General features: G+C 42.2%; 1 protein-coding gene and 1 long non-coding RNA gene across 2 annotated transcripts; both read right to left on the bottom strand.

Annotated features, from left to right (window-relative positions):
• Positions 1-377: 377 nt before the first annotated feature.
• LOC309719479 (potassium voltage-gated channel subfamily V member 2-like) lies at positions 378-4720 on the bottom strand. Its single transcript, XM_082555631.1, has 2 exons — positions 3231-4720; positions 378-1704 (listed from the first exon to the last, which is right to left on the bottom strand). Exons 1-2 carry the CDS (start codon positions 4563-4565, stop codon positions 1438-1440), a joined length of 1602 nt encoding a protein of 533 aa, XP_082411757.1. The 5' UTR covers positions 4566-4720; the 3' UTR covers positions 378-1437.
• Positions 4721-12201: 7481 nt separating this feature from the next.
• On the bottom strand, positions 12202-13024 carry LOC309718466. Its single transcript, XR_014279981.1, has 3 exons — positions 13008-13024; positions 12827-12892; positions 12202-12698 (listed from the first exon to the last, which is right to left on the bottom strand). It is a non-coding gene; the product is annotated as an uncharacterized lncRNA (long non-coding RNA).
• Between the last annotated feature and the right edge of the window lie 194 nt (positions 13025-13218).

Here is a 13218-nt window from a genome sequence, read left to right as displayed (position 1 = left end):
AATTACCATGATGTTCATGTTGAGTACATGTGAACTTCTGACTACAGCTGTATATGTAACTGCTGGGTCTCCGAGGTAATCCGACCAGCTCTTTTAATGTATTCCTAGATCCAGGTTAAAGACAACAGGAGACTGGGATTTTGAGGTTGTGGCTCCCAAGTTGTGAAACTCGCTTCCAGTAATTGGACCTTCTTTTTTTTTTTAACAAAAAAACCCCCCTTTAAGACCCACATGTGTGAGATTTGCTTTAATTGGTTTTATCCATTTGTAGTTTTAACTGTTGTATCCTATTTTGTACTGCAAAGCCCTGTGATGTTTGTTCTTGAAAAGTGCAGTTTAAATGAACTTGTTTACAATCAGTCACTGAGGAGACTCTCTCTGTGAGGAAAACAGCATTTATTGAAAACAGTGTTTGAGACAGCATATGTCTCAAAGCCAATAAATCATACCGCGTACATTGGCGGAATGATTTACTTGCTTTGCATGCAGATTTGCAAAATGACCGAATACTGCAAACACATGAAAAGCAGCGCTGCACTACAAAGTTCACCAAGTAAACAGATCACCTGTGTGAACACTGATTTAAAGCACTTCAGATGCAAAGGAAAGGAAACTTTGTTCAGCTGCCTCTTAAAAGCGTCTCTTCCTAAATTTCACTGAGCTACACTGTAGATGTGTATAAGGACCTATGCCCTGCCTATGCCCGAGAGAAAAGGATTAAAGGATTTTCATTCATTCTATAGGTATCCAGGTGAACTCTGACCTCTTTATCCAAACATTTAGATGTTGATGAGATTACAGATTTTCACTCTGGGAAATTAAGAGTACTGCTTTTAAAACATTTCACTTAAAAATTATGCATTTTAATTTGACTTTAAGTTAAAAAAAAACAACCTCTTCACAGCATGGATAAAACAATCATATGTAAACATATTTTTACACACTAGATGCTTTTACGGAGAGAATTATTCCCATTTTTGCACCAAGGGTAAATACTGTAGATGTGCACAATTTAATAAATGTTGGCCACAAACGTTTCTCTTTGTCTCTCTTTTGATATAGTGCATAGTTGACAAAATATCTTGTAGATTTGAAGAATGTTTACATTTGTGGTATTCTTGAAACAAATATTTCTAAATTATGCTTTTAATGCTTGAATATCCCTTAATAAAAATATAATTTCCTGTAAGAAAATTTAAAGGGACCAGTTTTCCCCTTCTTCTCGGCACACTGTGTGCCAGATTTTCACTCTGAACTCAGTTTAATAGCTAACTAGTCTGGAGGGTGTAGACAGCCATATGCTTCCCTCACAAAAGCTGCCAACTAGCTGGAGCGCCCCACTCCAGTAAGCTGAGTGGTTTCTTTCTTTTCTTTTCTTTTGTCCCTGTTCTAGTTTCACAGTGAAGCATATTAGTTTGTTCTATAAAGAAGAAACAATCAGTGTGCATGACATTGGTGGTTTCCAAAGCAGTGTTCCAGGGTTTTCACCGTCCTCTTGCCAAATTTCACCTTCCCTCGGTTCTTCAGGGAGGCGGTGTACTGGTTGGACTTGAGTTTGGAGTAGTAGTCTGAGAACTTGTTGAAGAGGATAGATATGGGCAGGCCATTGAGGATGATTCCAAAAGCAATGCAGATGAAGGCAAAAATACGGCCTAGCATGGTCTCTGGATAGACGTCTCCGTAGCCCACAGTGGAGATGCTGACCTGCAGCGAAGACAGGAAAACGGTCAGTGCTGATGGAAAAAACATCCCAGAAATAAACAGTAGGCACGTTTAGCCAGGGCCCAGCTAAACTGACCTAAAGCTTTCTCTGCTTTTGGCTGCCTATTGTAATCTAAACCATCATGTTGTATTAAATACGCCTTCAAACGAATGACTGAGGCCACCAGGAAAGTGTTTACTGAGGTTATAGATGAAGTGAGCAGCATGCTCATATTCACACTCACTTCTAAACAGGAGATGCCCCCTGTTGGCCATAAGATAGAATGTACATTACAGCCAACTTTTCTATACAGCTTATGGACAGTGTTAAGAGAACTTTCTTTTGTAACTCTCTTAACCGTCCTAACAACAAGCCTGGCCTCCTCTTTAGAGTACAGCGTCCATGAACAAGAGTTTGTAAATGCTTCTGTATATCTCAGTGCTGCAAATTGTAGGTATGCTAAAAATAATTATGTTAAAAAAATGCAAACGTTCATCTATCTATTTTCCACCACTTCTCAAATTCCAGGTTGCTTCCAGGCTAGAGCCTATCCCATCTGCCATGGGGCAAAGGAGGGGGTACACCCTGGACAGGTCCCCAGCCCATCGCAGCGTTAACACACCATGCCACTACTTATTACATCTGATTATTAGATATTAATAATAATCACTGCTACACGAATACTTACGGTGAGATGACACATGACAATTTGTTTGTACATCAGGACATGCACTGGCTAGCAAACCACCTTTGTAGTAGTTATAAATCTTGCCCTAGAGTGGTTCAGTTTTGCTGAATTTCACTGCTTTCCCCTCCTGCTGACAGACTCACAGTCAGGCTGTATTGTGTAAATACATTCAGACATTTAGTTAGAAAGCACCCACACTGCCCCTTGATCCATGAGCACTTTTGTCAGACACCAGTTCAGTTTTCATAAGGTATCCTGCCACCAGACTGCAGGTAAACTGTCTTAGAAGTAGGTGGTTCGATGACTCACTGTATGTGAATTTACATTAATGCAATGGGAGTCGGTAGCCTTGAGCAGCATTCAGAGTTCTATAAACATGACTATCATTCAGAGGATTATTGTTTCTTTCCTTTGGATTAGATGTAAGATTCTACCACCTGGTTTAGGGGAGGGAGGGAAAGGATCTGTTAATGGGTTTATTCATGGTGGCAGGCAGACTCTGTGAATCAAGATGTTAACCTCTTAAACTCCAGCACAGACACTACTGGAGTTATGACTGTTCCACCCTCTAAAACTTGACAAGGTGCCCCACAAAATATTCAATACACAATTCCTAGGAAGCGCAGGGAGACATGTCCTTAATCAGAGCTGACCTCATTTGTTTTGTAAGGTGGTATTGCCCAGTGTAATCTAATAATGTTGCACTGAGACACGAGTTACTCAAGGACAGGACGCATTAATACTTACTTTATGATAAAGTTTATATTTGCTACCCTTTCTGTTATTACTTCATACTGTAGTCATTCTTCATTATACCCCTCAATACAAACATGCACTTACAGCTGCCCACCACCATGCATGAGGAATGCTGGTGAAGTTTGTGTGTGGCATGTCGTGCTCCACGGTATAAACCATAGCAGAAAAGCTGAAAATGCCCATGGCGATGAAGAGGAAGAGGCAGCCCACTTGCTGGTAGCACTGTCGCAGGGTGAAGCCAAACGCCCGCAGACCCGTGGAGTGACGCGCCAGCTTCAAGATCCGAAAGATCCGCATCAGTCTCATGATCCTCAACACTTGCCCCAGCTTTCCCACCTGCCCCACCGCCTGCATGTCAGCCTCATGCTTCACGTAATTATCCTGGCTGTCAAAGATCTCCAGAATGCACTGCAGATACTGAGGCAGGATTGCGATTAGGTCCACGGTGTTGAGCACGCTCCTGCTGAAGGAACTGAGGTCGGGTGTGGATATGAGACGCAGCAGGTATTCCATGGTGAAGAAGGTGATGCACATGGACTCCACGCACTCCCAGTATGTCTTGCCGCTGAGGTGACCTGAAGCAGTTCTGTACTGCATCTCCTGTACCGTGTTGAGGGTCATGGCCACCAGGGAGATCAGGACAAACAAACTGGAGGCCACAGCCATCAGCTTGGCCTGCACAGATGAAAAAGGCTTCTCCATCAAATTCCAGATGGCTCGCCGCATCTGGCCCATGAACATGTCGTGGAACAGCTCCTCGTTCTCCTCTATCTCTATCTCTGCCTCCAGCTCCCTCTGGATTTTCAGCTGGTCGTTGAGCTCGTCCTGCCTCTCCTCGAAGGCGATGCGGCAGCAGCGGTGGGTGGTCTTGATCCTCACGCCCCAGTAGTTGATCTCCTCCAGAAAGTTGCGGGGACACAGCTCGTCCTTGATCCAGAGCACTCCCGTCCTGTAGAAGTTGAAGATGCTGTGAAAGACATCTGGGTCCCTGTCAAAGAAGTACTCGTTGCTGGTCACTATGTAGTCATCACACAGGTCCAGCTTCATGTTGTGGTCTGTGTACGTGGCCAGTCTCCCTATCCTGGTCTTGGGGTACTTCGCTGCCATCTTGTAGGCTATCTTGTAGGGCTTCCCTCCTACATTAATATTGATCACATAGTTCTTCTTGGAGGAGGAAATGTGCTTGGTGAAGCCGTATGGAGTACTGTCATCCTCTTCGTCCTCATACTCTGCATAAATGTCGTAGATGTCCCTGCTGAGCTCCTGCAGAGAGTTCCACGTTTTCACGCAGCTTTCCTTTGCTAGTGGGTAAACGATCTCAGAAGGTCTTCGATTAAGATCAGAATCTGTGACTTTGTAGTTGGGGAAGAGACTCTGTCTCCTGTTCGGTATGCTGTCCACCTTCCTGGTGCTCCCCATCTTCCTGTGCTCCACCCTCAAAAACTACACAACACACAGAGCAGCCAGACTGACCAGCATTACTGGAGTCTAATACCCCCTTTACCTAAGAGTGGAGGACACAAGCAGGATGCCTCATGGCCCTGTTAATGTTGCTGACTGAGAGGATCCGCATGCTTACAGGACATATAAATACCATTATCCTCTACTGAGCTGCCTGGTGACATGATGTTGGCTGTGTAGAATATCTGAACAGATGACCAATAAGAATACATCTCGTTTTATATAAAATGTGTTTTGAAATCCCTTACTCAAGAAGTTATACCTGAAGGCTATGTGTGGGAAATACTACTGTATACCTTTGTTACTTGCATGCTGTCTGAATAAAACTACACTACTTTAATACAGGAAAAACTGTAGATTTCTAGTAGAAGTGTTGTTAAAAGTTCACTTCAAATTATTTGTGAGATGTTTTTGTATTGGTTTCCTATAGCAAAGGGAAACAAAGGAAGGCTAGTGCATACATAAAAGAGGATAAAGGTTTTAAGCATTAGCCTACTTCCTGACTGGGAGGGGGTGGGGGGTGGGGGCGTTCCTCAGAAGTGAAGTGAATCAAGGTTGCATGCCCTTAACATTAAAACATGTGGTTTTAATGTTAAAGCAGCAGACAAGCATCAGCAGCAACGCTGTGACACATTCACATAAGCAAATAGCAGGCTGAAAATTTCTACTCAGAAGAAACAAGTGTCTCCAACATGACTTTGATTGCCATTGAATCCTCTTATTGGATATCAGATTATTGTCCTGCTGACCAATGACGGCATTCTGCAAGACTATTGGCTTATTACAAGAGCCATAAAGTATGTCAACCCTTTATTTACCTTCCTGCTGCCAGCCACCACATGAGGGTTAAATCAATTAAGGACTGAAGTCATTAAATCAGTGACACTTAAATACCACTTTCAGACTTAAGATAGCCTTATTAGTATAATGTGTCATTAGAACAAGGGGTAAACTGGGATGACGATGCAAACTGTAGGGTCACATCAAGTGGAAGAGAAAGGAAAAGAACATTTTCCATATGATACATTTTCAGAACAATGTTTTTTGTTGTTTGTTAAGCCACTTCACATCTGTGAATCATTTAAGAATCAGAATCAGAATCAGAATTGGTTTTATTGCCAAATGTTGAGCAGGTTTACAACATTAGGAAATTGCTGCGGTGCTTCAGTGCAAACATACTGTCATAAATTACGCTTAAATAGACATGAAAATAAAAATAAGAATAAGAATTAAAAGTGCTAAGTAGATAGGTATATACACGAGGGGCTCAAGAGTTGGGAGTTCGCCTTGTAATCAGAAGGTTGCCGGTTCGAGCCCCGGCTCGGACAGTCTCGGTCGTTGTGTCCTTGGGCAAGACACTTCACCCGTTGCCTACTGGTGGTGGTCAGAGGGCCCGGTGGCGCCAGTGTCCAGCAGCCTCGCCTCTGTCAGTGTGCCCCAGGGTGGCTGTGGCTACATTGTAGCTGCCATCACCAGTGTGTGAATGTATGTGTGAATGGGTGGATGACTGGATATGTAAAGCGCTTTGGGGTCCTTAGGGACTAGTAAAGCGCTATATAAATACAGGCCATTTACCATTTACACGAGTGCAGGTGGTGATCAGTGCCAAACATGGAATGATGCAGTGAACACAGCGTAGGGTCATGTGTTAGTGGCGGGAACAGTCATACGGTTATTGTTCATGAGTCCAACAGCAGAGGGGAAGAAACTGTTCTTATGGCGAGAGGTTCTGGTGCGAATGGACCGGAGCCTCCTGCCTGAGGGGAGCAGGTCAAACAGACTGTGTCCAGGGTGAGAAGGGTCAGCTGAGATCCGAGCTGCACGCTGCAGTGTCCTGGAGGTGTACAGGTCCTGCAGAGATGGGAGTCTGCAGCCAATCACCTTCTCAGCAGAGCGCACAACACGCTGCAGTCTCTGTTTGTCCCTGATAGTGGCTCCAGCGTACCACACGGTGATGGAGGAGGTGAGGATGGACTCGATGATTGCAGTGTAGAATTGCATCATCGTCCGTGTTGGCAGGTTGAATTTCTTCAGCTGCCTCAGGAAGTACATCCTCTGCTGGGCTTTCTTAATGACGGAGGTGATGGTGGGCTCCCACTTCAGGTCCTGGGTGATGGTGGTACCCAGGAAGCGGAATGAGTCCACAGAGGTGATGGGGGTGTCAGTCAGGATGATGGGGGGAGTGGGGCTGTGTGCTTAAGTATATGAAAGGCACCCAATTCGAGGGATAAACCAATAATGTGTCTACACATACGAGACAACTCAACAGAAAACTCATTTTAAATTGTTGCAATAGCACATAATTTGTTGAGCATTGATTAACATTATCTGAAAGTCATGTCCTTGGTGCAAATTGTTGTCAGTATGTACAGTGCAGTTCAGCAGAGAGGTACAACGGTGAGTGTCAACAGGAATCTGTAAAACACAGCTCTGCCGTGATTTGAGACTGAGATCATTGTGATAGGATCATCTTGAGAAAGAAGAGAACAAAAGGCAACCAACATCCAAGGAAAAACATTTCTAATATCCTTTAAGAAGCCTGGAGAACTAGCCCTAAAGAGTACTTAAAGAAACTATAAGAAAGCTTTCACAGGAGAGTTCAGGCTGTGTTGAAGAATAAAGGTGGCCATGCCAATTATTGACTTTCAAGCTTGCTAGAATTCCACAAACTGTTTTTGTCTTATCTGCTGTATTTTGATGTGTGTTTGCATGTTTCAATAAATCCCTGCACCTCTTTCTCATTTTCCCAGCAAAACATAAAGAAATGAGAGGCAGCTCTTGCCTTTTAAGGAGGAAATAATGTGGTTAATTTTTACTATGACCTTCACTCTGACATGGTGACAAACATTACCTACCTACAGACCGAGTCACTCCCGGACCATCAGCACCGGCTCCCCTCAGGGTTGTGTTCTTTCTCCTCTGCTCTTCTCCCTGTATACTAACTGCTGCACCTCCACCCACCAGTCTGTCAAGCGAATCAAGTTTGCAGATGACACCACCGTTATTGGACTCATCTCGGACGGGGATGAGTCTGCCTACAGGAGGGAGGTTGAACGTCTGGTGTCCTGGTGCAGCCACAACAACCTGGTGCTGAATGCCCAGAAGACAGTGGAGATTATTGTGGACTTCAGGAAGCACACAGCTCCACTCCCCCCCATCATCCTGACTGACACCCCCATCACCCCCAGTTAACTTCAATAATTACTTCCTCCAAACCATCAACGTGTCTTTTAGACCCCATTCCTACAAAACTGCTCAAAGAAGTCCTGCCATTAATTAATTCTTCAATCTTAAATATGATCAACCTATCTCTAATAATCAGCTATGTACCACAGGCCTTCAAGCTGGCTGTAGTTAAACCTTTACTCAAAAAGCCATCTCTAGACCCAGCAGTCTTAGCTAATTATAGTCCAATCTCCAACCTTCCTTTCATATCAAAAATCCTTGAAAGAGTAGTTGTCAAACAGCTAACAGATCATCTGCAGAGGAATGGTTTATTTGAAGAGTTTCAGTCAGGTTTCAGAGCTCATCACAGCACAGAAACAGCTTTAGTGAAGGTTACAAATGATCTTCTTATGGCCTCTGACAGTGGACTCATCTCTGTGCTTGTCCTGCTAGACCTCAGCGCAGCGTTCGATACTGTCGACCATAATATCCTATTAGAGCGATTAGAACATGCTGTAGGTACTGCACTGCAGTGGTTTGTATCATATCTATCTAATAGACTCCAGTTTGTGCATGTAAATGGAGAGTCCTCTTCACACACTGAGGTTAATTATGGAGTTCCACAGGGTTCAGTGCTAGGACCAATTCTGTTTACATTATACATGCTTCCCTTAGGCAGCATCATTAGAAGACATAGCATACATTTTCACTGCTATGCTGATGACACCCAGCTCTATCTGTCCATGGAGCCAGATAACACACACCAATGAGTTAAACTGCAGGAATGTCTTAAAGACATAAAGACCTGGATGGCCGCTAACGTTCTGCTTCTTAATTCAGATAAAACTGAGGTTATTGTACTCGGCCCTGAAAATCTTAGAAATATGGTATCTGAAGGAAACGGTTTCCAAGGCCTAATCCGTGGATCGACTTCCTTCGAGACGTCTATCAGCAGAGAATGTACCTTCACCTATCAGCAGAGAATGTCCCTTAGTCTGTAACACAGTCAAATATATTCTCAAGCAATATTCAAGCATGCCATTCAGCGTGTTAGTACGAGCTCGGGAGCAGCTTGGGAGAACAAGAAAACAGAGACTGCTTCAGATTGTCTTCCCAAATTGACTCAACTTTATTCACAAGTACAACAGTTTATATAGAGGGTAAAATTCATGAGACAGCAGATTATCAGTTTAAACCAGTACAGACCAAGATAAGGGAGTGTCTTCCTGCCCTTGGGTGAAGAAGCATCCTTTGTGTAGTGTATCAGTTCAGCTACAATTGTGATTATCTCAGCGACATATTTTCAAGGCACAAAACAAAGAGTTCTTTCATTAGTGAAATCTGAAACAAACCATTTGGCCTTCAACAGGCGTCTAAAAGATTAAGAAACTAATGTAGCTGAGGGAGTGATCTCTGTGGTATTTCAACCTTGTACCAGCCTGTGATTCTCACACATCAATTCTTGGGTCAAAGAGAAAAATAACTAAAACAAAGGGGCCTTATTGAATGACAGAGTTTTCCTGCATAATGTCACTATAAAACAATATCCAGTAAATGCTACCATGGTACTAAAATACCTAACAGTATCTAACCAGATTCTTACTCTGGATGGCATTACCTTGGCCTCCAGTAACGCTGTGAGGAACCTTGGAGTCATTTTTGACCCGGACATGTCCTTCAACGCACATATTAAACAAATATGTAAGACTGCGTTCTTCCATTTGCGCAACATCTCTAAAATTAGAAATATCCTGTCTCAGAGTGACGCTGAAAAACTAGTTCATGCATTTATTACTTCCAGGCTGGACTACTGTAATTCATTATTATCAGGAAGTCCAAAAAACGCACTGAAAAGCCTTCAGCTAATCCAAAATGCTGCAGCAAGAGTCCTGACAGGGACTAGAAAGAGAGAGCAGATTTCTCCTGTTTTGGCTTCCCTTCATTGGCTTCCTGTTAAATGGTAAATGGCCTGTATTTATATAGCGCTTTACTAGTCCCTAAGGACCCCAAAGCGCTTTACATATCCAGTCATCCACCCATTCACACACTGGTGATGGCAGCTACATTGTAGCCACAGCCACCCTGGGGCGCACTGACAGAGGCGAGGCTGCCGGACACTGGCGCCACCGGGCCCTCTGACCACCACCAGTAGGCAACTGGTGAAGTGTCTTGCCCAAGGACACAACGACCAAGACTGTCCAAGCCGGGGCTCGAACCGGCAACCTTCTGATTACAAGGCGAACGCCCAACTCTTGAGCCACGATCGCCCAGAATTGAATTCAAAATCCTGCTCCTCACATACAAGGTCTTAAATAATCAGGCCCCATCTTATCTTAATGACCTTGTAGTACCATATCACCCTATTAGAGCACTTCGCTCTCGCTCTGCAGGCCTACTTGTTGTTCCTAGAGTATTTAAAAGTAGAATGGGAGGCAGAGCCTTCAGTTTTCAGGCCCCTCTTCTGTGGAACCAGCTTCCAGTTTGGATTCGGGAGACAGACACTATCTCTACTTTTAAGATTAGGCTTAAAACTTTCCTTTTTGCTAAAGCATATAGTTAGGGCTGGACCAGGTGACCCTGAATCCTCCCTTAGTTATGCTGCAATAGACGTAGGCTGCCGGGGGATTCCCATGATGCATTGAGTTTTTCCTTTCCAGTCACCTTTCTCACTCACTATGTATTAACAGACCTCTCTGCATTGAATCATATCTGTTATTAGGCAGGAGGCTCCGGTCCATTCGCACCAGAACCTCTCGCCATAAGAACAGTTTCTTCCCCTCTGCTGTTGGACACATGAACAATAACCGTATGACTGTTCCCACCACTAACACATGACCCTACGCTGTGTTCACTGCATCATTCCATGTTTGGCACTGATCACCACCTGCACTCATGTATATATCATGTATATATCTATCTACTTAGCACTTTTAATTCTTATTCTCATTTTTATTTTCATGTCTATTTAAGCGTAATTTATGACAGTATGTTTGCACTGAAGCACCGCAGCAATTTCCTAATGTTGTAAACCCGCTCAACATTTGGCAATAAAACCCTTTCTGATTCTGATTCTGATTCTGATATATATATATATATATCTTTCAGTGATTTTATCACAAAACCATTTATGCAACTGTCTGCTGAATAAATCCAAATGTCTTTCCTGTAAATATCACGTGTGGCCGTAGTGAGTCCTCTTTTACAGTATTGCTGAAATTTCTAACTTACAATGTGGTGATTAAAAATGATGGATTGTCATAGAATTTAATATTTCAGAATAAATGTGATAAAGATCCAAAAGGATTTAAATGGAAAGAATTTAAATTAAAGTTGTCCAACATAGTGACAAACATAGCTAGCAAACATAATCGGTCATACTTCTTTGTACTTTTCATTTACAGCTGAATCTCCCTATTGATCCAGTTCATGATACAAGATGCTAAAACAAAACAACTTTTTACTTGCAAATCTGGGGATTAATATGACCCCCCACACCCCAAAGCCTATGCTTTGTTGTCAATCACAAATGTCCACAAGATCATATTTAGTCCCTTTAAAGCTGTTTAGCAGAGCAAGAATGCAGGTTTTAATCTGCCCTGTAGCTTTTTTAAAGCCTCCGGTCATATACATTCCTTGTTATTTAAATTCAAACACAGATTGTTCAGCCACAGTAAATGCTGGCGTTTGACCTTTGAAGGTGTTATTACATAATTTCAAAGTGAACAACTTTGCAATCTGCAAACTCCACAGCAGATTATACTTTATGGTATACCTTTTTCGCAGTGTCAGTTTTGGTGTCAATATTTTTTTTAGGTACAGTGAGGTACAACAACCTAATCTTATTTTCTCACTTGCATGTGTGAATTGTACACATGTTCATATTCCAGTTTGTTAAAAAGAGTTAGATTTTGTTGCTGCCTCAAATAAAAAAGAAAACAAAACGGAACAACAACAAAACCCCATCAAAATATTTATTTATCTGTTTTACATTGTGTAGTATGGGGGAAGGGGGCAGAGTGCTCTGCTAAATGTTGCTTTTTACTAAGAATTTTTATTTTTTACATTTAGATGACTGGCTTCTCCCGCTTCTGCTGTGCACAGGTTATTTTACCTCTAGTATTCATGAAGTAGCTTTGGAGATATTTCAGATATTTTTATTTTCTGGTTTGAAGCCTTGAAAGAATTATTGCAATGATTCCCAACAATACATCATTTTCAGAGACAATTTAACACATCACAATAGGAAACAGAATAATCAAATTAATGGCGCTTCGACTTTGAGATCTGATTGCTTGTGTGTGACAGAATCAAGTCATCAGTAATGTTATTAGTAACACCACTTTTCTGTGTTCGTCAGTAAAAAATACTGAGTAGATACCGATTAGGAATAGATTAGATTATCAGTGATACTCAAATGCAATCACAGGAAAATAATGGTTAACTTGTGCATTCCTCAGGCATCCTCTCACTCTCCAAGACTGAGGTAAAAAGTCCACTGCCCTCACTCCTGGGCATCTCACTATCTCCACAGATATGTCGTGTGGACCAACTGCTTTGTCTTGACATGTGTGAAACTTCCTGATTCACTCATTTTTCTCCATCTGTCCTCTGATGAATTTTCTTCATTCATCAGCTCCTCAAAATACTACTTCCATCTTCTTGAGACAGCTTGTCAGAGCTAATTCTACTTATTAATTACACGTGTGCTTTCGCTGCTGAGACACACAAGTGAATTACACTGCTCTTATATTGCCAGGGTTGTTGACTGATTATTGGAGGGCTGTCCTGACATGTAGGTTGAACACCATTTATGTGCTTAAGTTTCAGCTTGTTCTGTATCAGGCTGGCAACTCATCATTTATGGTATTCCCTTTTCCCCTATGGCCAAATCCATCACTTGTTAGAGATGAGTTCTTGTGGTAGAAACTTTGAAAAAGAGAAGAAGAAGAAACTACAATGAGTCAATATTATTTTAGAAACAAAGCACACATAAATTTTGATCAGCTTACGTTTCTGAACACATTCAAATCACGTTTGTTACTTAACCACCTCACCAAAAACTACAGCGGGGTCGCACAGTGGGGCCTGACAGCACTGTGAGCTCTGTCAAGTTAGTTACACTACAATAAAAGATTATATGATTGTAAGAAAATAAAAGTGTTTTATTTCCAATATGCAGACAAAAAAAATGAAGACTGAAGGTCTAATTAATATTTTTATGCAAAATCGGCTTACATGTAAAAAGGTTTCTGTCGGCTGGCCCCAAAGGTGTGACTTCCGGGCTTGATTGGCAAACTGAGGAGATGTGCATTAAACGGAGGTGGTGATTTATATATATATATTTTTTATTTTCTTAGCGGTGCAGAGCATCTTCTGTATTTTATTACCAATGAAATAGTTATTGTTATAAAGATAAACTAAATTATTTGATAATTTATTTATTCTT

The sequence above is a fragment of the Aulonocara stuartgranti genome, assembly GCF_965226115.1.
Source record: "Aulonocara stuartgranti genome assembly, chromosome: 12".
In the NCBI taxonomy this organism is placed as follows: domain Eukaryota; kingdom Metazoa; phylum Chordata; class Actinopteri; order Cichliformes; family Cichlidae; genus Aulonocara; species Aulonocara stuartgranti.
This window is presented reverse-complemented; position numbering and strand designations above follow the sequence as displayed.

What these genes read in the sequence shown, in the direction of transcription:
- LOC309719479 (XM_082555631.1), bottom strand. Translation starts at nt 4,565, where the DNA reads ATGGGGAGCACCAGGAAGGTGGACAGCATACCGAACAGGAGACAGAGT. An exon ending in ATGCATGGTGGTGGGCAGCT is followed by an intron (nt 1,705 to 3,230) that starts GTAAGTGCATGT and finishes TCTTCGCTGCAG; the next exon opens with GTCAGCATCTCCACTGTGGG.